The sequence below is a fragment of the Suricata suricatta genome, chromosome 12, assembly GCF_006229205.1.
Source record: "Suricata suricatta isolate VVHF042 chromosome 12, meerkat_22Aug2017_6uvM2_HiC, whole genome shotgun sequence".
Taxonomy (NCBI): Eukaryota; Metazoa; Chordata; class Mammalia; order Carnivora; family Herpestidae; genus Suricata; species Suricata suricatta.
In genome coordinates, this window is record NC_043711.1 from 21,501,313 (window position 1) to 21,529,178 (window position 27,866).

Consider the following 27,866-nt stretch of genomic DNA (forward strand, 5'->3'; position numbering starts at 1 on the left):
CTCTCTCTCTCTCAAAAATTAATTAAAAAAATTTTTTTAAAAAGAGCAAGGACTTAGATCTATGAGAAGAAAGCTGCAAGCAATTCTAAAAGCTTAGGGCCCTTCCCTTGTCTGTCATGTCACTCATGTCCAATTCAACAACAGAGCATCAACAGTATCCTTACCCAGTACTTCCAGAGGATTTAGCCTGGTTTTTCATGAAAGCAACAACTCTTTTTACACTCCTGTATCATCACTCTGAGCTGTATTCACATAAGTTACATAGTCCATCTGATATAAACCTGGGAGCAAACAAAACCAATTCTTGGTAAGCATACAACTCAACGGCTGGGAACAAAAACATATATGCTGTCTAGAAATTGACCTAGGAGCCAAGTGAGTTCAGTATGGCATGGGCATTTGACATTATCTTACCCAGAAGGATCAAAGAATATCAGTTCATTGGTTGCACTGGTTAAAAGGAAATCAATCCAGAGAGCTTCTATTGTAGGAGAAAAGAGGTCACAACCTGCCCCACCAGCCTCCACTCCCCATTTCCTATAACAACCATTTCTCGTGTGCCTACTGTGGACTGGACACTGCCCTAGATTTCGCTAATTCCTTTGACAATGCGTTCACTGACAAGGAAACCGAGGCTCGGCAGTGTGAAATGCTTGCACCAGGTTAGATAACTGCACCAAACGGGAGCTTTCAACCTCAACAGTCTGACTACAAATTCACTGTGCTGGCCAGCTGAGGACTGGGACCCAGCAGTCATCCAGGTAGATTTTGCTTTCCTTGTACTGGCTTATGGATGTCTGGCTATTTAAAAGTCAGTGGCAGACTCGTGGAGCGCAGGGGATAGAGCCACTCGGCTTTCAGACCCCTCTGTTTACCTTCTCGTGACCATCAAGGGGGCTTGTCTTACCTCGCATCCTTGTCACTCTCTGGACTCTGATGTCTGGGCTATTTAAAAAAAAAAAAAAAAGGCAAGATAGGATATTACAGTTGAACTCTTTGTTCTGGGTTTGGATTTTTTTTTTTTTTTAAAGTTTGGCATTTGAGCAGAATCACAAGCTGTAGAAAGTGGTAATTTCCAGACATTTGAGATCTGATTCACCAGCATTACTGTAATTAAAGGAAAACCTGTATTTGTTTGCTCCGTTTTATCCTAACTCTCTAGGATGTTTTATAAATAATGAACCTAGATATTTAGAAAATAGCATCCACTTAGCTGTTTCAGCTCTTGTGGTTGTCTGTATTCAGATGTCTCAGAGTGATCCTTGTGATTTGAGTTTGCCCGGACATGAACTTCAGCCAGCAGTGACTCTGCGCAGTGAACTATACCGACCTGTCAAGGCAGCTTTAAAATGGAGTACAGAAATTAAGCAGCGCGGTGGTTCTCTTAAGAGGCACGTTTATGAGGTACAGGGTGCAGTGTAATGATTTCAGCTGGTCACAGAGTGTTAATGAATTTTGAATTGAGGCAGTTATGATTCAGCCTGTTGCCGTTTCTAACACTAATCATTATTAAAATGATGATTGATCTTAGTGATTATGAAAGCATTAAAAAGGCATCTGCCTGTGGCCGAATTAACAGGATAAATATAGTTTTGAGCTTTCAGAAAGCCAAGCTGAACTTCAATGGCTGTGATTTCAAGGTGCTTATTTATGATCTTTCCTGTGCTTCCTGGGCCTCCAATACTGTTTGGTCTTAGGCCATGATGGTGTTATGCCCAGATTTCAATATCGTCCCCAAAAACCAGAGACTGTCAGGGAGACTGAGTCACGCAGGCAAAAGCAAAGGGCTTTATTACAGGCTTAAGCTCGCTGGGCCTAAGCTCGGGCTCACAGACTTTACCAGCACAGTGGATCCGTGCTGAGAGCCCCGAACAAAGGCGGGGTAGGGCTTTTATGGGTTTGGGAAGGGGGGGTTACAGGAAATTGAGGCACAGGTATAGTGGTCCAATCATTATCACCTAACATTATTGGCAGCAACTTTAACCATACACATTGTCCAGAGTGTTGGTTACTTTTGGCGGGACCCAATCACAATATTTAGAGTATTAACCAATTACAGAGGGGACCCAGGTCCCTCACATAGGGTGTAACTAGCCTTAAGCAATAAGTGATTATCTATAGCGTCTATCTCTAGGCCTGCCCTTAGGAGTGTTAAGCATTTAGCTGGCCGCTTCTGATTGGGTGTTACTAGGGTGGTCCCTGGTTGAGCACTCTGTGCCTTTTATTGCCTAATAATTCTGAGAAACCTACACTTAGGCCTCCAAGGTCAGAGGGGAAACTTGAAGCCTGTCATGGAGTCAGTTTGGTTCAGACCTGCGTCCTTACAATGGCAGTGGTGGTGGTAGGGTCGGTGCACCCCCTTCAGCCTCAGTGTGGTGGCAACATAAGGTGAAGTGATTGCTACACCTTCCAGAACCCTGCCCTTGATTCCTTGATTGGAAAGAGGGCCTCTTCCTGCCTCATCTCTTCAGAGAGCTTTTTTTGTGACATTCACAACCACCAGAGCGACAGCAGCTACGTTACGGAGTCCCAGCCATGTGACAGGCATTTCCCGCCACCAGTGTTCACCCTGAGTTACCTGACATTGGTGGTGTCCCTGCTGAGAGGGTGAGGCTCCCACTGCTGGAGAAGCTCGGTGCGTTCCCTGCGGCTAAGAGCCAGGACCTGCCCAGCGCTCTTCATTACCCGCAGCCTTGTGCCTCCTTACACGGCCTTCTCCGGCGAGGTCAGTCCCCGGGGTGACCCCTCTCATCCGGTGAGTGAAGGCACAAAGACACGCCCTGCCCAGCTGCAGAAGGCTTCGATCCGTAAGGCAGCTGGGTAAGTGTCTCTGATGTCTCGCCCTTCTCTCTAGTGTCTCCTTGTGAGTCAAGTGTCCCTTGCTTTAACAGCTTTGTTCCAAGGCAGCCCCATGGCTGCCTGAGGACACAGGTGACACCCAGCTTCTGATGACCCTCCTTGGCCCCTAGACTCTGCTCTAGGGTGGGGACCTGTGGCCCAGGTCCTTAGATGCCTCCTGCTCCCTCCCTGTCCTGCTTTTTTCTGACCTGTTCTCCAGGCATAGGGCCCAGTGAGTGTCTTCCTCTTCCTGTCCTGCTCAGGACTCTTTTAGGAGCCACTCCCCATGTGGTCTTGAGTGGGTCTTTATCCCTATTGGTGCCCACTGGTGGGTCCAGATTATTGCCTCTAGAGCTGGTATTTTTCAACTTTTTTTTTTTTTTTTACCTTGGCCAACAGTAGTAAATACATTTTACGTTGTAGCTCCCAAACACATATGTGTCTGTCCTCTGAAACATCAAGTTTGATGAAAATCTACTTACTCTTCCTAAATTCTGCTATTCTCTATGCATTCTGGGTTTTTTCATCCTATTTTCATTTTTCAAAAATCGCTTGTTGTATACAACAAAATTAATTTCCTCTGTATTTCATTTCTCTATTACAGTACAAACTCCATGAAGACAGGCAAACATTATTTTACTTCCCATAATTGGTGCTCAATTCATACTGTCAGCTGATTCTTCTATCTATGCAAATCCTCTGGAGAAATAGTTTTCTGTGCTGAGAAACAATTTTGTTCAAAGGAGAAGGTGACTTGTGTCACTGGTCTGATTTCCTCCTTTTGCATTAGCGTTTAGAAATCTTGGAGACATATTAATAAAAGCTGTCTTGACAGCAGACATTTTGTAATGGTTTACTCCTTTTCATTTTCTTTGTTAATTTTACTTTCTCAGCTTACTCTTTTGTCTTAAATATTTAGAAGTTCAGCTGATTTTAAAGTAGAAGATCTTGGGGTACCTGGGTGACTCAGTTAAGCATCCAACTTCAGCTCAGGTCATGATCTCACAGTTTGTGGGTTTGAGCCCCATATCAGGCTCTGTGCTGACAGTTCAGAGCCTGGAGCCTGCTTTGGATTCAGTGTCTTTCTCTCTCTTTGCCTCTCTCCTGTTTGTACTCTCTCTTAAAAAAAATAAACATTAATGGGGAACCTGGTGCTAAACCATTCGTAGACCACCTGCTTCTGGGTCTGGGTTTCGTACGTAGCAGAGCAGCTCCCTTGCTGTGATCTATTGAAAGTCAGCCCTCGACACAAGGGTTTGTTAATTTTTTTAATTTTAAAAGAAAAAAAAGTAATAAAAAATAAATAAAAACAAAACAAAACAAAAAAAATAAACATTAAAAAAATAAAAATAAAGTAAAATGATCTTCAGCAAGAAAGACTCTGATGAATCAAGGATACCTCAAAGTAGAGACAAAGTGTCCATGATCTCACTCTCAGAGCCTCTTCATTCTTGACTGTCCATACTGTAGACCAGCATATTTAGAGACTTTTTTTTTTTTTCAGACATCAAGGGGATCCTATTTATATGATTTCTGAGCTAATGTATTATGGACATCCTCCTCTGCCTTCCCATATAGATTTGCTGCCTTTCAAAAAAAAAATAGCCATATAGCATTCCCTTTCTCACTTGCTTCAAATTTTCATATTCTTGCTGCCTAGAGTTCTTTTTTCAGAGTTCTGCAGGTATTAAACAAAAATTTACTTTTAAAAGAACAGTGGAGTTGTGAGCGAGGTCTGGAGAGCTAGCTCTCACCGCCTGATCAAATAGACTCTTCTAGTACCTGCTTCTGGAGCACCCATCTTCCCGGGGGATGGACTTGCATGTAGAAATCCCCAGTGGATTGTGAGCCTAGTGCGGTGGTGCGGAGCCCTTTCTCCGGCCTCTGGGAGGTGTGACGTGATGAGGGAGACATTTAACTGGCAGGACCAGATCAATGCAAGTGACACTTCCAGCTTGGAATGGGTCTGCAGAGAATCCGTTCTGCGTAGTCACCGACTGTGTATTGATTTCCACTTCAAGGCCACGGTTGGGTGGTGCCTGGTTTTTAAGCCACCCAATGTCTTTTACATTAACTTTACTTTACTTTCTAATTCTAAAATAATGGTGAATTATAGGCATGGGGTTATTAATCTTCTGGGTGGATGGATTACATACTTTATCTCAATTATAGACTCCACACTTTTATGTATTTTTAAACTTTGGTTCATAAATTTATTCAGAAAGAAATGATTTATGTTCTCCGCACATTCACTGGGAAAGAGCTGACCGTGAATTAGGGTTGTTCATTGCCAAATGTGGTTTTTATGGCAGAAGGTAACTGCTAGGGACCTGCGTGCTGCCTGTTCCCTGTGGCCCCACAGACATTTGCTCTTCTGCCTTCACAGTGCAGGGAGGGGTAGCATGGATGCAGGAAGGTGTAGGAGCTGGGGTAGATGGGGCAGCTTCCTCCCTCAAGGTGGAGCCCGTGCTAACCAGAGCAAGCCCACCTGGAAGAGGCGTCTACACTGCGGGTGTGGACCTGCAGGGTGGGCTGGGAGTTAGACCGCTGTCCCAAGGATAACTTAGTAAGTAGTTAGCACTTGCTCTATGCCAGGCCCTATGCCTTTCCTGGGTGGCAGCCAGGTCCATGCAGGGCATGTTACATAGACACAGCAACGTCCATAGAGTGTGCTACATGCAGACCCTGGTTTTTGTGTTTTACACGTGTTGCCTCGTGTACACTCAGCATCCCAGGCAGTGTCTGCCCTCACTCCATTTTATGATGAAGAAGTTGTGTTGAAGAGCAAGGTAAAGTCACTTTACAAGTGTGTAAGAGGCAGAGCCAGAACCCGGGCCCAGGCTCTTTGCCTTCCCTGTAGGAGATGAAAGTGCTTCCGGGTGACTGCACACTTCTTCGTGGGCGCAGCCTCACCCTGGGTACCAACACCAGCCACTTGGCAGCCGGGACCTCCAGGGCTCATTCTCATGGTTGCTCGGTTGCCTGGGTGACGCTAAGATGAGGCTAAACAATACAAAAGCCCAGGGGAGATTGGGCAGGGGCAGGATGGCGCAGATGTGGGCATGGTCAGGGCCCCTCACACTAGAGGGCACCGTTGCTGCTCCTTGATCTGTGGCCAGAAGTAACTCCGTGTCTGTGATGCTCCCGTGTGGATGTGAGTGGTGATACCTTCCCTGCCTGTCTTACCCTATAGCTTGAAGGGTCAGCTGAGGTAAGAGACCAGAAGGTATTTCCGCGGCTCCAGGCCCAGCATCCCGTGTGCTGGTGGCATGTTGACAGGGACAGGAGTGAACTCCAGGAGAATGAGATGAGATTCTGTCTGTAACTCAGATGTCAGGGAATTTAACCCCATGCAGAGTTGAAACGCTTGTCCTTAGCTCTGTTAATGGAGAAAAGAAATGATTGTCTTCTTGTCAAATGAAAATGTTTGGTTTTAAGCTTACTCAGTTCCTGCCATTTTGAAATGTTTGCTCATTTCTTTCTTCATAGCCAAGGAGGTGGACGTTTTGGAGCACTGGCTCACGCCATGCAAACTAACCAATGCTCAGAGGTGGCTTTTCTAGAATGATGGGAGTTTGGCAGCTATGACATGACCCAGGCCCCTTACATCCCAGGGAGGCAGCAGGTTGCTTTGATGAACCCTACATAGGGCACATATTCTTCCTGCCATCCACCTTGAGCTGTCAGAATGGGATACAAAGGCTGACACGGTTTGGAAAGAAAGCAAAGCCGTATATCCAAGTAGGAGAGGATGAATGGGATTCCAGCCTGGATGGTAGAGCTGCTGTCAGTGCTCCCTGATGGTGAGACAAGGTGTTGGCCCTGGGGCTTGGGATCATGGTGACTCTGCTCTTTCTTCTTTATGGTGGATGCCATCATGGTATCTTTTGAAGCTCAGTCTTCTGCTTGGGATGGTGGGAGAGCCTGCAGAGGTAAACACAGTGGTTCTTTCCCTTAAGGTACTGACCATCCACAAAGAGTACAAGACAACACATCAGTGAGTTTTCCTTCCCAACTAGACCAGGAGCTGGACATAGGGCAGTGCCCTGCCCTTCTCTGTTCTCTTTCATGGCCTCAAGAGGAAATGAAATTCCTGAGCCTTCCCTGAAATGGTGAGCAGGATTGAGGTAAACAGAAGTTCTTTGGGTCACAGAGAAGAGCAGTCACAAGACCAGAGGTTCTAGTGAGTATGATGTATGTGCAGGATGTTGTGGGAGCTGATGGATTGGAGCGGAGGAGGAGGAAGGGGATTGGGTAGGGTGGGGGCCCTGTACCCTGTGGGGTAAGAGATACCAGATGGTTGTTGGTAGGTAGACCACAGACAGATTGTAGAGGTTCCTTGAGGATGCCATATGGAGGAATTTAGATGTGACACAGTCCTATATTTAATTTTTTTTAATGTTTATTTTTGAGAAGGAGAGAGAAAGATGGAACATGAACAAGGGAGGGGCAGAGAGAGGGAGACACAGGATCCGAAGCAGGCTCCAGGCTCTGAGCTGTCAGCACAGAGCCAGATGTGGGGCTTGAACTCATGAACTGTGACATCATGACCTGAGCCAAAGTCAGCCGCTTAACTGACAGAGCCAGCCATGTGCCCCTGGGTGTGATACAGTCCTATACTTTTAAAGAAGCTTTCCCAAGTGCTCTAAACACAATTAGTAGCACCATGCCCCCTGTCTCTACACAGGAGAACCCCAGTACTCTACTTTGGGTTTGATTGTTCTGTGCTGTGTCTTGAAATTTTTATATATGCCTCTGATGTCCTTCTTTAGGACACAAATGAGGTCTTAGCCATTTTTGACTCTGCAGTGTTCAGGAATGTGCCTGGTATAGAGTAGATACCCTGTGAACATTGTTGCATTGAATTGAAATAGGGTGCTAGAACTGCCAAGCACAGTGGGGTGGAAGTGGGCAGAACCTTGGCATTGGAGCTGGGTGAGGAAGCGCATGCCCGCCAACTACAGAATGCACCTGCCACCAGGGGACTCACAGTTCAGGTCCCAGCATGGGCGGGATGGGAAGCAAGACAAGCCTGTGGCATCAAGTTTATAGGAAGGAATGTGTAGAGTGCAGGAAACCAGTTGGAATTGAAGACCGCAAAGAGAATGGATGGGACCCAAGGGGTACGTTTGAAAGAGCCAACCTAGCTGAATTCCCCCAGGCACAGCCTGCAGGGCTCATGGGTCCTATATATAGAGAATCATCCCTAAGCCTGTGGGTCAAAGGGAGTTAAATCACAGTTATCAAAGGATAAAATCTCTTGAGAAATGAGTGACTAAAGTTTCTCTTAGAGGCTTTAACTTTTAGGGAAGCAGAGTGATCCTGTAGGACCACTGTGTAGTTAGCTAGGACATTTTTGTTTGTAAATAACCAAAAACCCAACCCAAACTTGCTCAGTGAATTGGCTTTTATAACTGTGAAAAGCCCAAGGCAAGGGGGCGAGAATTTTGGCTTCTGGTTCAACTTGATTCAAGGCTCTCACAAAAGCATCAGAGCCAGATGCTTGGCCTCTGAGATTCTGTTTGACTCTCTCCCCGGTTTTTTGTTTTTGTTTTTTTGTTTGTTTTTTTTTTTTTTTGGTTGGCTTTTCTTGGTGCTGTTCGTTCATTCTGCGTGCCCCCTGGTAATCCAAGCCTTCTGCCTCTCAGAGCCAAGTCTGGCCAATGACAGGATGTCTTCCCTGGTTGCTGAAGTGAAAATCTCAGGTGTCGCCCGCATTGGACCTGGTCGGCATGTGCAGTCACAGGCCTGTCCCGAACCTGGAGCCTGGGCCACATGCCGACTCCTGTAGCTCCCGGACTGAGAGTAGAAAAGGAGGAATTCTCAGAGGAAGGACAGGGCGCTATTATTATGCCAGGAGTTTCCTGGGTGGTAGGAACCAGCTTAGCCAGGCGTGGCCTCGAAGCAGCCACTGGCGCTGTTCTGCCAGCGAGCAAGGAAGACGCTTCCAGAGCGGGTGCCCTGCCGGCCTCCTCCACCCCAGGTGTGAGGCTGCTCTCTTCCCACAAACAAGGTATTTTGAGGCTGGTCTCCCTGGAGGGGCCAGGCCACCTGCTGGCTTCCTCCATGTGTCCTGGCCGGACAAGGGCTCTCCCTCTTTGGCTGCTCACGGGCTCACTGGATCTTCAGAGAGTTTCCAGAGCCTTCTGTGAGGATGGCACCTCCTAGGTGCTGAGAGAACTTCCTTACATCTGTCTTCATTTCAGGGGGCCTTCGATTGTGGGGTGTGGGGCAGTTTACAGAGTTTTTTCCCACCTTTCACTTAATATGACGGTCACCATAGCCTGGGCAGGTGGAGTGAGGACAGGTGCTCCTGTTCTACAGACAAGGCAGCAGAGAAGCCCAGGGCAGATGACTCAACCAGGGTGACTCAGCTGTAAAGACTGGCACTGGGCTCTAGTAACATAAATGTCATCTAAAATTTGTACTTTTAAACCAAAGGTGAAGAAAACTGAAGCAGTTGGTCTCTTGCAGCCAGTTTCTTCATATAAACTCGGGATTAAAATACCTCCCCTCGGGGCCGGGGAATTACATCCATCCTTCACTGAGACCTGCAGGGAACATTACCTCTGTTTACATCTAAGCGGCCCTGAGCCAAGGCCTGCCTGCCGACCACTGTCCCCGGTCACCCACTGCACCGTTACTAGAGAGGGGATCGCTAACAGAAACCATACCCACCTTCCCACGGCTGCCTGCTGTCCCCTCCTGCCGCGTTCATGGCAGCTCGTGGGAGGGTCCCTCAGCCAGCCTGGCCTGAATGTGCTCCAGCGACGTCGGGTGGCCCAGCCCCTGGACAGCACAGCCGCTGCTCTTGATTGGCCATCTTCCCTAGGGGTGTCTGGGCCTCGTAGAGCCTCGCGGTGCTCCTTGGGTGGTAGAGAATGCAGTGTTGCAGCTGGAAGAGGCCGTCTGGTTCAGTCTGCTGGTTCTCCAGGTAAGAGATGGAGGCCAGCCCCGTAGCCCGGCCCTCGAGGCCTCGTGTCCCCACCCTTGCCTGTGCCTCACCCCTGTGCTCTCATCACCCTTGAGTGAGCGTGTGCTCCTTCCTCTGACTAGAAAAGCCCTGCCTCGCCTATTGAAGCAGGGAAAACTGCGGATGCAGAGAAGAGCTCTTCCCTTTTAGTCATGGACGCTTTTCCTGGAATAGGGCAAAGCCAAGGAGGCCCTGAGATTATTGCTATGGACTGGATGGTTGGTGTCCCCTCCCCTCTACCCCTGTCCCAAATTCATATGTTGAAATTCTAACCCCCCAATGTGATGGTTTTGGGAGGTGGGGCCTTTGGGCAGGATGGTTAGGTCATGAGGGCAGCACCCCCATGAATGAGATTAGTACCCTTATAAGAACAGGTAGAGGAACACCTGGGTGGCTCAGTCAGTTATGCGTCCGATTTTGGCTCAGGTCATGATCGCACAGTTCTTGAGTTCGAGCCCTGCGTTAGGCTCTGTGCTGACAGCTCAGAGTCTGGAGCCTGCTTTGGATTCTGTGTCTCCTTGCTGCTCTCCTGCTCACACTCTATCTCTTTCTCTCAAAAATAAATAAACATTAAAAAATTAAAAAAAAAAAAGAGGAGGTAGAGAGAGATCTCTTTCCACATACACACACGGAGGAAAGGCCAGACGAGGACATATGGGAAGTCAGCCTTCTGCAAGGTAGTGGGGAGCTCTCATCAGATACCAGATTAGCTGGCGCCTTGGTCTCGGACTTGCAGCTCCCAGAACTGTGACAGATCTCTGCTGCTTTTTTAAATGTTTGTTTATTTTTGAGAGAGACCAAGACAAAGCGTGAGTTGGGAAGGAGCAGAGAAAGAGATGCAGAATCTGAAGCAGGCTCCAGGCTCCGAGCCGTTGACAAGCACAGAGCCCAACGTGGGGCTCGAGCAGCAAGATCATGACCTGAGCTGAAGGTGGTCACTTAACTGACTGAGCCACCCAGGCGCCCCATAAGGGACCTCTGCTCTATAAAGCCCCCTGGTCTATGATATTTTGTTACAGTAGCCTGAGCAGACTAAAACAATTAAGGTACTTCTCAGCAGGAGGACATAGTGAATGTTTGGTCAAAACCTCCCATTTTGCTCATTTATTTATTCATTTATAAATATTGAGTATTTCTGTGGCAAGGCTGGGGAATACAATGATGCATGAAATAGGAATAGTCTGATCTTATAGATACTCATTTATTAGAGGGGACAAACATTAAAGAGATAACTTCAAAAAACTTAAACTTTGGGTTGTGAGTAATGCCATGAGGAAGTGTAATGGGCCCTGACGACATCTAACAGCAGGCCATCAGATTGTCTAGGGAGGTCAGCACAGGTTTCTCTAAGAGAGTGTTATTTCAGCAGAGCCTTGAGGACAAGTAGAGCTTAGCCTGATGAAAAAGTGAGGTGGGGGAACCATTCTAGGAAGCAGCAGGGTGTGGACCGGAAGTGGCGGCTTAGTCCGGGTTGGCAGAAAACAGATGCTGTGGCTCCAAGCCCTGTATTCTTTCTGCTGCCCCAGGATGGGCTTGTTCGAGCCCTGTATTGGTTGTGTGCTCACTCTGGAGAGGGGAGTTTCCATACCTGAGGGTAGGCACCCCAGATGGGGAAGCAGGGTGGCCCCTTGCATGGAGGGAGGGGCCCTTGTGGAAAAGAAGAAAGCTGGAAGAGGAAGCTAAGGAAGGAAGAATGAGGACTTTACCTGGGGGTGCAGGTCAGAATTGAAAGGGAGGGCCAGGTGAGACGTCAAGATCAGTTGATCCAGTGGTGTGACCATTTCTTCCCAGCTTGCTCTAGAAAGAGTTAATAGCAACTTAGAGATGTAGCCTCATTGTTTTCCTTTTTGGTATGTATGCTAGGATCACAAAACCTCATGTTTTTCTAGCCCCCTTTATGTCTGGCTTTTTTGCTTTATTCCTTCCCTTTTTCTCTCTACTTCCTGTTGAGTACCTTATGCATGTCCAGTATGGTGCTGGGTGCTGAGATTACAAAGTCAGTAAGTGATGAGCCCTGCCAGTGGGGGGCCTGGGACTCGCAGGGTGAGGAGGAGTGGTGTGTGGAGGAGCAGCAGCTACTAGTGCCAGCCAGGAGGGCCTTTCCAAAGATTTGGGACCATGTGGATGGATGACCCAAAAAAGAGTTGACTCTTGCCTAGCTCATCAAGCCCTTGTTATCTTCTGATAGGAGGTGGGAACTCTGTGAGGATACACATCAGGCTTTCTCAGGAGGACCCAGGTGCCCGGGGCTGGGTGGATGGATGGACGGGTGGGTGGATTGGTAGATGTTCATACTACAGAACTAGTGAAAGGATCCCTGAGAAAGGAAAGAAGAGACCCAGGTGTAATTAAGGATCCTGGCGTCTCCCACCCATTGCTAGTTGACAGTTTCAGTTTCTCAAGGTCCTGTGTATGGTTAAGGGGTATAGACACTCTTCTGCAGGGTGAAGCTTCAATGTTTAAAGAAGATCTACCAGGTTTCTGAATTAGATTTTGAGCCTATATTTCTGGTGGCTTAAGGTTTCATGGGCAACTTTCATCTATATATAGGGTGGTATCTGGTTAAGAGGAATTGGTGGTTTAAAATTAAAAAAAAAATTTTTTTTTTAATTTTAGAGAGACATACAGTGAGTAGGGGAGAGGCTCCAAGAGTGAGCGGGCAAGAGGGAATCTTAAGCAGACTCTACACTGAGTGCAGAGCCTGACATGGGGCTTGATCCCATGACCCTGGGATCATGACTTAAGTCTAACACTCAACTGATTGAGCCATCCAGGACCCCCTGCCAGCGAGAAGAATCCTGGTGGTGGCTGGGTGGCATGTGGCCCTGCCTGGCAAATGCGGTGAGATTGGGATGCAGGAATCATTTAATCTTTCTGTTGCACCTGAGGCTGTTAGCTTTTATGAAGCAGCCCTGTCCCCAGGATACCTCCTTTCTTGTCCAGTTCTGGAGGGTTCCTGTTTGCCTCTTCCTCAGCCATCCATTTCTCAGTGCTCCCCTCCATCCGGGCCACAGACTCCGTATCTTCTCTCTGCAACATCTCGCTGGGTTCCTCCCACTGAGTGCATAGTCCACCTTGCCCAGTTAGGAGCCTGACCTTCCTGATGGACTCTCTTTTCAAATTACTAACCCAACCTTCTTTTCTCAAATGAGCAATTCTTTGTGACGTAAATAATTACCTCTTCTTCCCGTGATGGTTGTTTTGCAAAAGTTTTTTTTTTTTTAATCTTGCATTTGCTTACTGTGGAGGTGTATTTGTTTTATAGGATTCCTTTTTAACGGCAGCACTGGGGATGAGAACGACACTAGCTTCTAGGCAAACCGGTCTAGCACGCTCTCCAGGCTGTGACGGTTCAGTTGGCATCATGGTAGAGTCTCCGTAATAAAGAATTACATTAAAGCAAAGCTATATTTCCTACAATCAATTCCATCAAGTAATGCACTAGGGTTTTTGGAAAGAGAAACCGAATTCTTTAAAAGGAAAGAGCGGAGGACGAGAGAAGGGGACATAAAAGAACCCTAAACAATTCAGTTATACTAATGGCCCTGTATTATTATAGCAATATTACTTACAAATAAAAGCCAAAGAGGAAAAACAAGCTGTGTTTGCTCAATGTACTCTCTGTTCCCTGCCTTGTTTTTCTGCTCTAAAGTATAGCACTGTGTTGACGTAGGGATGTTACTGCTATGAATATTGATGGCAGCAAAAGCCTTTTTTCTCTGTCTGGCCTAGTAAATAAAGCAGAAGGGATAAAAAGGGAAGAGGAATTGTAAAATCAGCATGCTGTTTTTAGCTTATCTTGTTCCCCTAGAACTCTGAGTCTTAAAAACATATTGACAGTCTGCATTTGGTGGTCAGGGTCTAATTTGAGTACAGTGGGTTGGTATTTTCAGGGATTTTTGCTTTTGGTTCAAGTAACAGAATTGCTTTCTCCTTTTAGCTCTCATAGTTAGCATCACTGCCCCATTGAAGCCTTCCTGGATCTCTCCTCCCTAGCCAATAGCAAAGTTGGCCCTGATGTGAGGCTCACACGGAATATGGAGAGTAAACAGGGGCGTTACTGGAGGTCCGGAGGGCATGACTGTGTGGAAGGAGAAGGGTCATGGTCATGGAGGGTCTCGGCAGCCTGGTGAAGGGTGTTGGGTACATGGGATGCTCTAGGTCGAGGATGGGACCAGTTGAAAGGTCTGGGAGCAGCATGACTATGGAGCTTGGGATGAGTGAGGTTCTATACATTGAAAACACACAGACTCTGGCTAACTCACATCACAAAAGAATTTATTAGACCTCTCTGGTGGTGTTCAAGAATCAAAGGGAGCTCTGGAGGACAGAGGGGCAACAGGGACCCAGAACTGGCTTTTTGCAAGAAGAGTGGGAAGTCAAGAATGGGGGTGAATCCAGCAGTGGTCAGACGGCTGCCCTGGTGGGAAAGGGGGAGGATGTGGGGTGAATCACGAGGAGGGTCAGGCCAGGCAACAAAGGGGTAGCACTTTGGTAGCAGGGTGGCTTAGGTCACCTAGTAGTGGTCACATAAGCAAAGTCCTGGTGAGGGAGGAATAAACTAGTTAGTCCTTGGCCTTGTCAGAGTGCTCAAGATGGACAATTGCTCTTTCAGTTACCTGTCTTGGGACATTCTCAGTGTTTATGTTTGAAACCCTCCCTTCCCCACCAGACTAAACCTTTCAAGGGGACCGTAGGGGGGCCATTTTTCTAATCCCGGCTCCTGGAATGGGGTCTGTTATGTACAATAGGTGCTCACTAAGTGTTTCCTGAGCCAAATTTATTTGACCTCTTGCACCGGGGATCTTAATAAGTGAATTCCTTGATTTCCATTTACCTAAGGTATTGCTACTTTCCTCAGGTCCCGCAGGGTAGAGTTAATATTTGTGGAGGACTTTATGGCCCCCGTGGAAGAGTTTTAATTGCTGATGGTTTTTCATTGAGTTATTAAGTAGCCTCTTGCCAGGGAATGCCTCTTATAAAATTAATTGCACATATCCCAGTGGGTTGGTATTTCTATTAAAGCTGAAGCTGCATAAAGAAAACCTTTATAAAAGAGGAAAGGAGTCAACATTTTTAGACCTGCTGATGGATGTGTTCTCTGGACTCATCGAGTTGCATGAATTAGAATGGGAAAGGTTCTAAGAGTCACCCAGCCTGAGGGCTAAATCTCAGAGGTCTGGGCAACCAGATGGGAATGGCTGCTGGGGCTGGTAGGAGGGAAGGACACAGAGGCTGAGCCCAGGCTCCCTGGGACAGTGTATGGCGACCACTTGGCAGTGTCAGCTGGGAGAGGCCACATGCCAGTATGCGGACAGGGGATTTGCCATCCTGAATATGCTCCCCTTCTGTGCTGGTGACGAAGCTTAGGTCCAGAGTAGAGGAGGGACTTGCCAAGGTCACCTTGTTGCTCTGAGACAAAGAGGACCCTGGCCTAGAAATGAGTAAACCCAAGAAGACGAGAGAGGGTCAAAGCAGATGCATCTTCCTTTCTTCCGAAGGACATTCTGTTCAAAGCCACCATTGAGATAGATATTTGTTGCACTCTTGTGCTTTTCTGGGCCTGATTTGGCAATCTCAGGAGGAAAACATGCTGCGTTTTGCAAATGTGTGCAAATAACAAACATGCCCGTTATGTCCTAGGCAGACTCACTGCACATGCATCAGGGCAGGTGGCAAAATGCAGTCATGCAGCCTGGAATGAAAAGTGTTTTACACTTAGCTGCTTATGAGAAATTCAGTGTTAGAATTAAAACGCTTTCCTGGCACAGGTGCTGTGTTAATGGTGCCATTTCTCATAATAAAACTTTGCTTAGAGAAAAATGCTTATATCTCAGAGATATTGAATCTAATTCCTGTCTCTTTTTCTTCTTCTCTCCACCCCCCGCCTTTTTGTTTCTCTTCACAGGAAAAAGTAGAATATGCCTTCCTGATTATTTTTACAGTCGAGACATTTTTGAAGATTATAGCATATGGATTATTGCTACATCCTAATGCTTATGTTAGGAATGGATGGAATTTACTGGATTTTGTTATAGTAATAGTAGGGTAAGTCCCTTTTACTTTGGGGGAATGTTTGGAAGATGGGAGGCAGGGAGCAATGGAAAGCAGAGTCTTCTGAGGGAACGTTACTCCTCTCTGCTAGCAATTGTGGTCAGAAACTGCCAGGAGTGTTGTAAAGACAGGTGACGCTGCTGTCTATCTCTGTGCAGAAACCAGTGTGAATCCCCTCATTGTTTTTGCTTCCCTTCCAGTAATATGTTAAAGAAGGAAGTTGAAGCTCTTGATTTAAGAGTGGTTCATTTTACAAGGCCTTGGGTCTTCACAAGTAGGCCAGCCCGCTAGTGGTTAGACTCAAGTGAGTAGAACTCTTATACTTAGCACTCTGTTAAGAAAAAAACACAAAACATTAAAACTGTAATAAATCCTTCATAGCAGTGAGATACTCTATTTAACATCCCTTGAGAAAGCTATTAATTTTTTTGCTGACTTGTGGGGAAAACTTTGGCATGCTACCATCCATTTGAAATAACAAAACAAGTGTCTGAATAATGTCAGGTATCTGGCCTGAAATGAAATAAGCTAGAAAATGCAGAGAAGTAGGCATTCTCCTGAAATCCTGTCACAGGAAGAAGACACCAACAGTTTTAGTTAAAGGAGAGTGTTAAAAAAAAAAAACAGTGGCCTGTGTTGTGTTATTCTGGTCCTTCCACACCTGGATATTTTGCCAGCAAGAGGAAAAACTGAATCTGTGTTAGAGGAGTACTGGGCCTTTGGGCCAAATACCCAGAGAGGAAAAGAAGATCTGTTCTTTCACAGAGTCTTCGTTATCCAGCTGTAAAGTGGGTTGCTCCTAAAATTATATTTGGTCCTACAGAGAGATTGTTAAATGAGCTCTCTGTTTTCATCTCCATGCCTTTGTTCAACTGCCTTTTGAAATTGAGCAAGGTAATTTTTCTTATGGGTTTTTTTTTAATCGTGAATCCTTTGGCAAGATTGGAGACAGCTGGATGTTAGGAGAGTGGGATAAATTTTGACCCTGCCCTTTCAAACCTAGGAAGTTCAAATGGGATCCAAAATGGTGGCTCAGTAGGATAATTAGACTTAAGGGGAAAAAAGTCAGCTTTTGAAAAAACCACCATAGCACATGATACCTACAGTATTGCCACAAAGGTAGTGCAGCTAAAGTGAACAGGTCGTAGGTATGTTCCATACCTTCCTGTATTTGGTGAACTCTTACAAGGAATGGCAAACAGGAGCCTTGCAAGTCTCTTGGTTCTGGAACACTCTTGCTGTGCCTCTTCTGCTCCTTGGCTTTCTGTTTCAGCTACAGGATGGAGACGCTTAGCTCCATTTCTTTTGTCCCTACCCTATAATTATCTCAGCTTTCTACCTGGAAACATTTTTCAGACTATAGTAGGGCACAGAGACAGGGAAGTGAGCAGAGGGTGGTGGTGTCTTTGCATTGAGGAGACAGAGACAAGAATCCAGGAAGGCCAGTGGGGCTGAAATTTGACAGGCGTAGTTTAGGAGGGGAAGGGAAAGAGCTTTTCAGAGAAAGAGCTCCATAAATATGCTTTGGGGTCCTCTTGAGCTTTGCCTGAGGTGTAATCGACACTTACAGGAGTGAGAATCTATGAGGCCATTCAAATAATGCTATTAGGGAGAAAAAGAAAAGCTGGAGACTGTAAGCTGAATAATAACTAGAGCTCACATAGGTCTGGGAGATGTTCAGGTTATGATCAGCAAGAATGGAAAAACTTCAATAGATACCCTGGACTGTCACCAGAGACCTCAGAAGGGCCATTAGTAGTGGGGGTTGGAAAAATATGGCTAATAGGACAAATTCAGCCTGCCACAAATTTTTGTAAATAAAGTTTTATTGTAACATAGTCACACATGTGTGTTTACACATTTGAGTAGTATAGGTCCACAAAGCCTGAACTAATTACTCTCTGGCCCCTTACAGAACAGTTTTGCCAAACCCTACTATAGAGTAATGGTCACCTGAATTCCTTTTAATAATGGTTGAGGAGAAGCCTGAAAAGGAGCAAACTGATGTGCAAAACAAACTGCCTGCAAAAACAAAACTCAACACTCTTTCAAGGAAGACAACAAAATACACTTAAACCAGTTTCCAGCATCCAGTCAAATATTATAGCCATATTAAGACATATGACCCGTAAAGAGGAAACTCCATCTATGGAAACAGACCTAGAAATGATAGAGATGGTGGAATTCATAGAGAATTGCTTTGGAAGACTTTACGAATAGCTTATTTTGAATGTGTTTATGGACCTTAAGGAATACATGACCACAATGAGAAATGATAGGACAACATTAGAAAGAACCACATGGGACTTGCAGAGCTGAAAAATTTCCCTGGATTGGCTTAACAACAAATTGGATACAATAGAAGAAAACATCAAGGAGCTTGAAAACCTAGCAGTAATACAAAGAATAATGACAGAGAAAAACTGAACATGCCCCGAATGACCTGTGGGGCAATCTCAGGTGGTCTAACATACATATATTTGGGGTCCCAAAGGAGAGGAGATAGAGAGATAGAAAAAATATTTTAAATGACTCCAAATTTTCTAAGTGTGATGAAAAATATAAACTCACAAATTCAAGAAGCTCAACAAAGCTCAAGCAAAGTAAACACGAAGAAAGCTACATCAAAGTACGTCATAATCATAATGAAATTGCTCAAAACCAAGGATAAAGAGAAAATCTGAAAAGTATCCAGAGAAAAAGACATCCCTAAACTTCTCATCAGCACTATACAAGCCAGAATACAATAGAGAGATATTTTAAAGTGCTAGGGAAAATGTCAACCTAGATTTCTTCTTCAGTGAAGATATTTTTCAAGACTGAAGTAAAAACACTTTTTCAGACAAGCCAAAGCTGAGAATTCACCACCAATAAACCCTTAAAGGAATTTCTTCACACTGAGGGAAAATGAAACCAGGTAGAAATTATGAATCTATTAAAAAAAAAAAAAAAGAAATGAAGAATGCCAGAAAGGGTAAATGCATGGGTAAATATAAAAACAATTTTTTCTCATTTAAAAATCTCTTTAAAAGTACTTGATTATTTAAAGCACAAGTAGTAACAATGTATTGTGGAGTTTGTAGTTTCTATGAAGGTAAACTCTGTAACAATAAAAGCACAGAGGACAGGAAGAAGGAAAATGTATGTACTTTTTTAAAAGATCTTGTACAATGGGTGGTAAATATGATAAAATATTATTTGAAAGTAGACTGTGATAAGTTAAAGATGTATATTGTAAACCGTAAAGCACAGGCTGGAAAACTCTAGCCCATAAGCCAAATATGGTTTATTGCCTTTTTATTTTTCACATTGACAAAGTATTTTCCTGTGTGCTTTGGAAGATTGTTTTATTGGAAGACAGTCAGACTCATTCATATCTATTTGGTTATTTGGTGTTAGGATGGCAAAAGTTGAATAGTTGTGACAGGGACCCTGTGGCCTGAAAATCCTAAAATAGTTACTATCTGACACTCTACAGAACAGTTTTGCTGACACTTGCCTTAATGGAGCCACTAGAAAGAGATATAGTTAATAAGCCTATATTGGAGAGTAAATAGAACTTTTAAAAGTTCAGTTAATTCAAAAGTCAGGTATGAATTAAAGAGGAGCAATGGGCAGGGCAAACAGAAAACAAAAAGCAAGATAGTAGATTTAAACCCACCTAAATCTTTACTAGAGTCCAGAGTTTATCAGATTTTATATGTAAAAAACCAGACCCAACTTTATAGTGTCTACAAGAAACCTAACTTATATAAGACACAAATAAGTTGAAATTAAAAGGCCAGAGAAATATATACCACGTGAAAACTAATCACAAGAAAGATAGAGTGGCAATATTAGTTCAACAAAGTAGACTTCAGAACAAGGAATATTACAAAGGACAAAGACATTTCATAGTGATGAAAGAATTCTTTCATGAAGATGTAATAATCCTAAATATATATGCCTAATAGCAGGGCTTCAAAATATACTAAGCAAAAACTGAAAAGAACTGAAAGATGGAATGGACAAATCTGTAATTATAGTTGTACATTTTAATACTTCTCTCTTGAGGGGTATTTATAGAACACCTAGACAGAAAATCACGAAGTATATAGGGAGATATGAACAGTAACATCAACTAACTTGACTTAATTGGCATTTTTAGAACATACTACTCAAGACCAGAATGCACATTCTTTTCACGTGCATGTACATGGAACATTGACCAAGAAATATTCTGGGCTATAAAATAAGTCTCAGTGAATTTAAGAATAGCAAAACTATACAAAATTACGTATTCTAAATGAATTTAGCAATGTTTCTGAGTAGAAGGTTAGTATTTAAAAAGCATATGAATTTCTATATGCTAGTTATGAACCAATGAAAAAATGAAAATTTAAAGACATTATTTACTATAACATCAAAAAACATGAAATAGGAAAAACCAGCACACTGCAAATGACTAAACTTTGCTGAAATTAAAGGTTACCTAAATAAATGGAATGATGTACTGTGTTCATCAATAATTGAAGACTCAATTATTGTTAGGATATCAGTTCTTCTCAAACTGTGTTATGGATTGAATCTAAATCCCAGCAAGACTGCTGTAGAGATTGACACATTTATTCTAAAACTTATATGGGAATTAGAGAGGCTCTTGACAAAGAAATGTTTAATAACAAAGCTGGAAGCTGATCCTTAGGCTTGCTATAAAGCTCTGGTAGCCAAGACTGTATGATGTTGGCATAAGGAGTAGATATAAAGATCAATGGAACAGACTAGGGAGTCTAGAAATAGACCCGTATGTATGTGATAAATTGATTTTAGACAAAGGCATTGCCGTTTTCATCAAATGTCAGTGGAACAACTATTTATCCATATGAAAAAAGGAAGAATCTTTATTCCTACCTAATAACATATGCAAATGTTACCTTAAAATGGATCATAGACCTATATGTGAAAATTAAAAATACAGAATATATAAAATATAAAATGTAAAAATATATATTTTTATGACTTAGGGTGGGCAGATTTCTTAGGAACCAAAAAGCACTAGCCATAAAAGAAATAATTAAACATTTGGAGCTTATAAAAATTTGAAAGTTTTCTTTAAAAGATTGTGTGAGGAAAATTAAAAATTAAGGCACAGGCTGGGAAAAAATATTCACAATACAGATATATGACAAAGGACTTGCATTCAGAATATATAAAGATACCTTATAACCTATTAGCAGTAAGACAACCCAGTATATAAATGGGCAAAAGATTTGAACACATCTCCACAGAAGAAGATAAGTAAATGGTCAACAGGCACCTGAAAAGATGTTCAACATCATTAGAATTAGAGAAGTAGAAATTAAAACCACAGTGACGCACTACATACCTACTAGGTTTACTAAATGTAAAAAGACTGGCAATACCAAATGTTAGCCAAGATGCAGAGCAACTGGAACTGTCATACCCTGCTTGTAGCAATGGAAAATGGTGCAGTCACTTTGGAAAAGTTTGCCAGTTACTTCTAATGTTAATCATACACTAACCACATGACCGTATTACTAGTATTACTCTTAGGTACTTATCCAAATAAATGAAAACACATGTTCACAGAGACTTTATTCATAATGGAGAAAAACTGGAAACAAGCCAAATATCTCTTAACAGGTGAATGGATACATTCATTGTGGTACATTTATACAATGGAATATCACCAAACAAGGAAAAGAAATGAACTGTGGATAAATGTAACAACTTGGATAAATATCAAAAATATGGTGAGCAAAAGAAGTTAAAGGAAGAACATACACTGTATGATTTCATTTGTATAAGATTCGAGAAAAGGGAAAAGACAACCCAAAATGAAAAGCAGCCAATCACTGGATACCTAAGGGTGGGCTGAGAGGGAGATGATTGCACAGAGGCATTCATTAGTGAAGAACTCCTGGGGATGGTGGAAATTTTCTGTATCTTGACTGTGGTGTTTGTACTTGGACCTCTATGTTTGTCAAGAATCCTCTCACTGTGAGCTTTAAATAAGTGTATTTTACATATAAATTGATCTGGAATAAAATTAAAAAGTGAAAACTCACCTAGGAAACTAAAGTAGGAATGGACTCATTGGTCTTTCTTAATAAATGCAATGAACTTTAGAACATCATGTTTTTTTTCATCCAAAATATGTACTACATACCTACTAACTTCCTACTTTCTACCTACTAACTTTGAAAGAGTAGAAGAAAAGTTAAAAAAAAAAAAAAGGAAATTTACTATGTCTTCATGTGCATCAAATTTCTACTCCCTAAAGTTTCCAACTACAGGATGTGTCTCAATTCAGTGGGTTTTCCATTCCAAGCCAACTGTGACCTATTGCTTTTGTCAAGATTCCCAGTAACAGAGACATTAAGAAAGTAATGGATACTTCTAAAATGTTAACTGTAATGGTGTGACCACAAGAGGACTCAATGGGTCTACCAGAGCTGATAGTGTTCCCTGTACCAATACGTTTATTCCATCCCTAAAGTTCCAGTCAGCATGTATTTCAACCATTCAGGCTCATCACTTACGCTTTGTGAAGAAGGACGTGGGGTCTCACTCTGGTGCCTCTAACTTGTGTCAGTTTAGGTAGTTCCTTGCCTTTTTCTCATGTGCTGGGATAAACTTAGTAACAATCTAGGATCAAATATTTTGTCTTCATGTCCTGAACTCTCCAGGCATGTGGTACTTCTTTTGTTGGGGGTGGAGAGTGTGAGTGGTAAAGGGAGTGGAATCACAGACTATTAGAATGGGAAGGGCAGGGCTCTGGATCCTTTAATTCCAGTTTTCTCATTTTACAGAGGGGGAAACTGAGGCCCAAAGAAGGAAAGGAGCTTTCCTAGTGCCTCCTAACTCTTAAGAATGGAAGCCAGCCCTAACCCCTTATACTCTGGGCTGTCTGGAAAAGGCAGCCAGCTTCCCCCTCTGACTCAGGTTCCTCTGTAATGAGAGAGAGAGAGAGAGGGAGAGAGAGGGAGGGAGGGAGGAAGAGGGAGGAAGAGGGAGGGAGGGAGAGAGAGTTAGTTAGTTAGTTGTAAAACACTGAGACTTGAAAGTGATCTTCAGTCACCACCTGCATAAATTACCTACCTAACCCTTTGGGATGAAAATTCCTGTGGCTGCTACATTTCAGAAGAGTTTGAGGTTTTCTTTCTTCCTTTTTGTTTCTGTGAAGCTATGAACTTGTTTTGGAGGAGAGGCTTTTCACTTGAGCCTTGCTGCAGGAGTTTACAGTAATTAAAAAAAAAAAACTACACTAATGAGAGAAACCAGTTATAAATTTGGCCTATTTCCCCAATCATAACTAGGGAGAGCCTACCATCTGAAGGTTTGAAAAGGTAGAGACTTGATTTCTTCCCCCCTAAAGCCACCCCACTCTGCCCCTGCCTGGGTTCGCTGCTAATCGCCGTAGTGTTGTTAAAACAAATGGCTGGTCTTTAAATGCCCCAGAATGGTGATGACTGTGCCCGATCAGGACTGTAATCAGACCACCCTGTATTTTATGGACTTAGTGTCTTCTCAACCCAGAGGCATGCCAGTGGGGGCAGAGTTTCTGCTTTGGCTGCTAATTAAACTTTAGAAACCTTTTTCTCTGTTGTTGGGCCAATCATCCCCACAATCTGATCGGCCAGAGTTGATTCTATTTGAAATGGACAAATTTATATTTATTCTGAAAAACAAGCAATAATTCCAAAGAATAAATGTTTATTTGAAAGAGCAAAAGTAACTGTCAAGTGAGCAGATTGTCTGAAAATAGCTTTATCCGTAAAACCTTTGGAGAGTAGGAAAAAATGTGTCGTGGCTGCCAGACACAATATTATGCGCATTTCAAAAGAGAAGACGATATTAATACCTTACCTTGGGCTATTGCTCCTGGCCTCTGCACATCTGCTCAGCATCTGTGATTTACATCTTTCCTTGAACATCCCTGGGAGGGTGGAGGGGGTGCGGGCATGTCGGTAGTATAACACATTGATTAAGATTTGGGACTTTGAAGTCAATATTCACCCATTGATTTACTCATCAGATCATTTTTGAGTGCCTTCTCTGGTAAGAACTGTTCTAGGCACTACACTTGAACAGACTTAACGAGCAAATGAACAACACAGACTACAAGTCCCTGCCCTCATGGGACCTGCATCCTAGTTGGGCTGATATACCTGGATTCATACATTAGTTTTGCCCTAGTAGTGTCACCATGGACAAGTTACTTGTTCTCATCAAGTTTGTTTCCTCACTGGTGAAATAGTAAGAATTCCTACTGCACGGCACTTTGTGACGATTGAGGTAATGTATGCAAAGTGCTTAGCACCTAGTGAATGCGTTTAAATGATAGCCGCCATGTTTGTTTCCTTGTTATTTCTGTTAGGGCAATTCCACTTTTCTTCACTGGATTCATGGTAAGTCCCCTCTTCTGTGGGGTCTGACTTGGTCAAGGTGCTCTATTGACAGGAAAACAGATGAGCTCAGTCCCTGTCCCTGGTCATGTTACATGTAGGGGGTTGCTTTTGGGATTCACAGCTTACCTTTGGTTCTTGCTTCCCCTTTATTTAGGCAGCAGCCCCCTAGAATTAGCCCTTGTTCAGAAATACTACTATTATCATCCTGTTTTGCTTCCCTGGGTGACAGACTCTAACTTTTCTTCCTTTCTTCCTTTTTCCAGATTGTTTAGTGTAATTCTGGAACAATTAACCAAAGAAACAGAAGGCGGTAACCACTCCAGTGGCAAGTCAGGAGGCTTCGATGTCAAAGCCCTCCGAGCCTTTCGAGTGTTACGACCACTTCGACTAGTGTCAGGAGTACCCAGTAAGCACGTCTTGTTTCCTAAAGCCAGGCGTTTGTTGACTTGTTTTTCTTCTGGGTGGGGCTCAGGATTCTGGAGCTGAGTGCTGCGAGGTGAGTTGCCGTGTGCCAGCCAGCGGGTCCGCAGACGACCACGGAGGCCTTCACAGTTCATACCACACTCTTGCTTGTGTTTGGACCCCCGTGATGACCCCAAGAAAGGGCCAGTGGGAACTGCTGTCTTCCTCATTTTATGGGAGAATCTCCTCTTGCACAGACACCGAGTGAGTGGTGACACGGGACCTTGAGTTCAGGCCTCCTGCTTCCAGTCTGGTTTTCCTCTACAGACACCTTGCTGCCGCAGCCCCCGCCCACTCCCAGGCCTGCCCCCTCTGAAAGTGGTGGCTTGTGCAGAGGAGGGTGACGGTGGGCTCACAACTGACTGCCTTCCTTCTTCCCCCTTCTTCCTTCCTTCCTGCTTCCTCCTCCTCCTCCTTCATTTTATTTATTTTTAGAGAGAGAGAGAGAGAGAGAGAGACTGTGTGAGCAGGGGAGGGTCAGAGAGAGAGAGGGAGGCACAGAATCAGAAGACAACCTCCAGGGTCCTCACTGTAAGCACAGAGCCCGATGCTGGGCTCAAACCCACAAACCTTGAGATCATAACCTGAGCTGAAGTCAGACGCTTAACCAACTGAGCCACTTAGGTGCCCCCTGACTGCCTTTCTTCAAAGCGAGCAGCAGCAGGGGGCTGGACTCCCAAGAAGTCTGCCCTACTCTCCACTATTAAGAGTTGTGCCTGTCCGGCTCTTTGGAGGGGAGAAGTGGATGCTTCTGGGTCCTCCCTGGGATATGATGGGACCTGCTTGCAGGTTGTTATGAGGACCAACAGGGATGACACGGGGAGAGCCCCCAGTTCAAGGTCTGGAGCACAGCGGTGGCTCTCCATGGTGAGATGCTGTTTGCTCCACTAGGCTGTCTACCCCTCCGTGCCAAGTTCTAGTCTGCTTTTTGCTCTGGACGTCTAGGCCAGGTTAAGTGCCACCTGAGTTGGAACAGATGTCCGGTCTGTGCCCTGTCCAGGAGCTGCAGGCTGCTTCCGCTTCCCTAAGGAGCACAAGCATGCTGCTTCGCTGGGCTCTGCCCCTGTGAGGACGCCCCTGCTGGGGATGCGAGGGTAGCCGTCCTAACACCTCTTCCGGGATTGCGGTGGTGAGGGGGCTGCCTGCTCTGGCTGGAGGAAGGGTCTGGGAGGACAGGGTGTGCCTGTTTTTCACAACTCATAAAGCCATCAGAAGAGCACAGATCATGTTTTTGCCTCTCCAGAAGTTCTTCATGAAATTTTTATTAAACCTGTTGGCACTCGGGACACACCAAAAGTTCTCTGGAAAAAATAGTCTTTCCAAATTTAACATTTTAAAATGTAGGAAGTGGTGTTTTATGTGTACTTGTTTTTCCAGATGGTTCATTTATTTTCATTGAAAAAGATCAGCTCAAGTCAAAACCACAGAACTGTCTGGAAGCAATTGAGAAAAATAGAAATACCTTGGAAATGACTGGTTCTGTTGTGTGTAGCACGGTGAGATGAGAAGTTCAGTGAGCAAACACGTTCGTTCAGATTCAGTTGTTAGAGCTTCATCTGATCCCAGGGTAACCACGACAACCTTTTTCCCCTCAAAGAGCAATAACAAGGCAGCCTGCGTGCAGGATGTGTTGTGAGGACAGCAGGTGCCGTGGCTCCGCACGTGCACGTCTGGCCAGTGCAGCTCTCAGAACTCCTAGATCATGGTTTTGGCTTCTTTGCCTAATGAGGTTTTCGATAAATGACTTGTGTTCCCAGACGCTCTTGAGAACAGTTTAAAACGATATTACTTCCTTTTCTCCTTTGTAATGTGATGGAGTTCTGCCTCACACTCTCCCAGAGGCGGACAGAGAGGAATGGGGACCTAAGTTTTGTGTGAGGACTTTTTAGCCCCTATTTATGTACTGCCCCAGTGGAGAACATCCATGTCTCTCATAAGCCCCAACTGGGCTTTGGGGAGATGAGTCGGGGGCTCTGGGTCCTGATGTTTCCCATGCTGGTTGGCCACGGGGGCCTAATGATTTCTTGAGAACCCTGAATTTGTTAAAAACGCCAGGGAAGGTGTGACTGTTTACCCTTATCTGGGAACTGTCTCGTCCCTTCTATAGAGAGTTCAGACTATTCTATAAGACATGATTTTGTGTGTGTTTGTGAATATATATTTATTTCTTTGGAGGTAAATGTGTATTTCAAAAGAGAGTGCCTCAGGCATTCATGGAGTTCTTAACCATCCATGCTCTGATAATATTTATCAGAATCCTGGGCCATCAAATGGGAAAGAACCCTACAGATCATCTGATCTATGTGCGTCATCTTTTAGATGAAGCCGAGGGCTGTTGAGGGGTAGCATCTCGTACAGATTCTCCTAGCCAGTGGGGAGCCGAAAGGGGACAGACATGCCCTCTCCCTGTTCCTGGCTTAGTGTTTTTTCCATTCCATCCCACTCTGTCCTTCACTGGAGTCCCATGAACTCCACTGTACACACTGATTATTTACAAAGGAGCCCGATGTCAGGAAAGTCTACATATTCATATGAAGATAAACCTCATTATCTCATAAATTTGGCCAAACCAAAATAAAGTAGTTACAATGAGCAAACATGTTCATGAAACATATGGCCCACTACCATAGAATTCAGAGGTGCTAACTTCCAGATTTCGAATGGACCATTCATGTCTAAAACAAACCCCTGTCCAAGTGGATTAGAACAGATACTCCTTTTTGTCTATTTCTGATAGAAAGTGAAAACATTAAAAGTTACTGTATTAATAATTTTTTTTTTCTAAAATCATGTGGACACTTAACTATCTTAAGGTAATACTTAGGATTTAGGCTCTTCTTGAGTGAAATCTTCTTGGTTTTCCCTCACCTTCTCGCCCCTCACCTCTTTCCATGGACTTCCCCAGTCATGGTCAACTTTTGTTATTATTGCTAATGAAAATTAGCAATATTAGCTTGGTGCATTCTGATTTCTGTCTTACTTACTTTGGGCATCTTGGGATCTTACACTCTTTTGTTCTTTGAATATGTGTTGGGAGCTGGGCCCCATGCAGGGGTTCCTGGGAGGAAGAACCAGGTGCTAACCACGGGAATTGGGAAGCCTGGCTGAGGGTTCTGGTGGCTCTCCGG

General features: G+C 44.2%; 1 protein-coding gene across 1 annotated transcript in view; it reads left to right on the plus strand.

Moving 5' to 3' along the window:
• CACNA1D (calcium voltage-gated channel subunit alpha1 D) overlaps positions 1–27,866 on the plus strand; it is a 294,562-nt gene that overhangs the window by 127,698 nt on the left and 138,998 nt on the right. The window contains exons 4-5 of the mRNA XM_029917880.1: positions 15,720–15,859; positions 24,540–24,682. Of these exons, the coding sequence (XP_029773740.1) occupies positions 15,720–15,859; positions 24,540–24,682 (283 nt within the window). The remainder of the gene's footprint in view (positions 1–15,719; positions 15,860–24,539; positions 24,683–27,866) is intronic.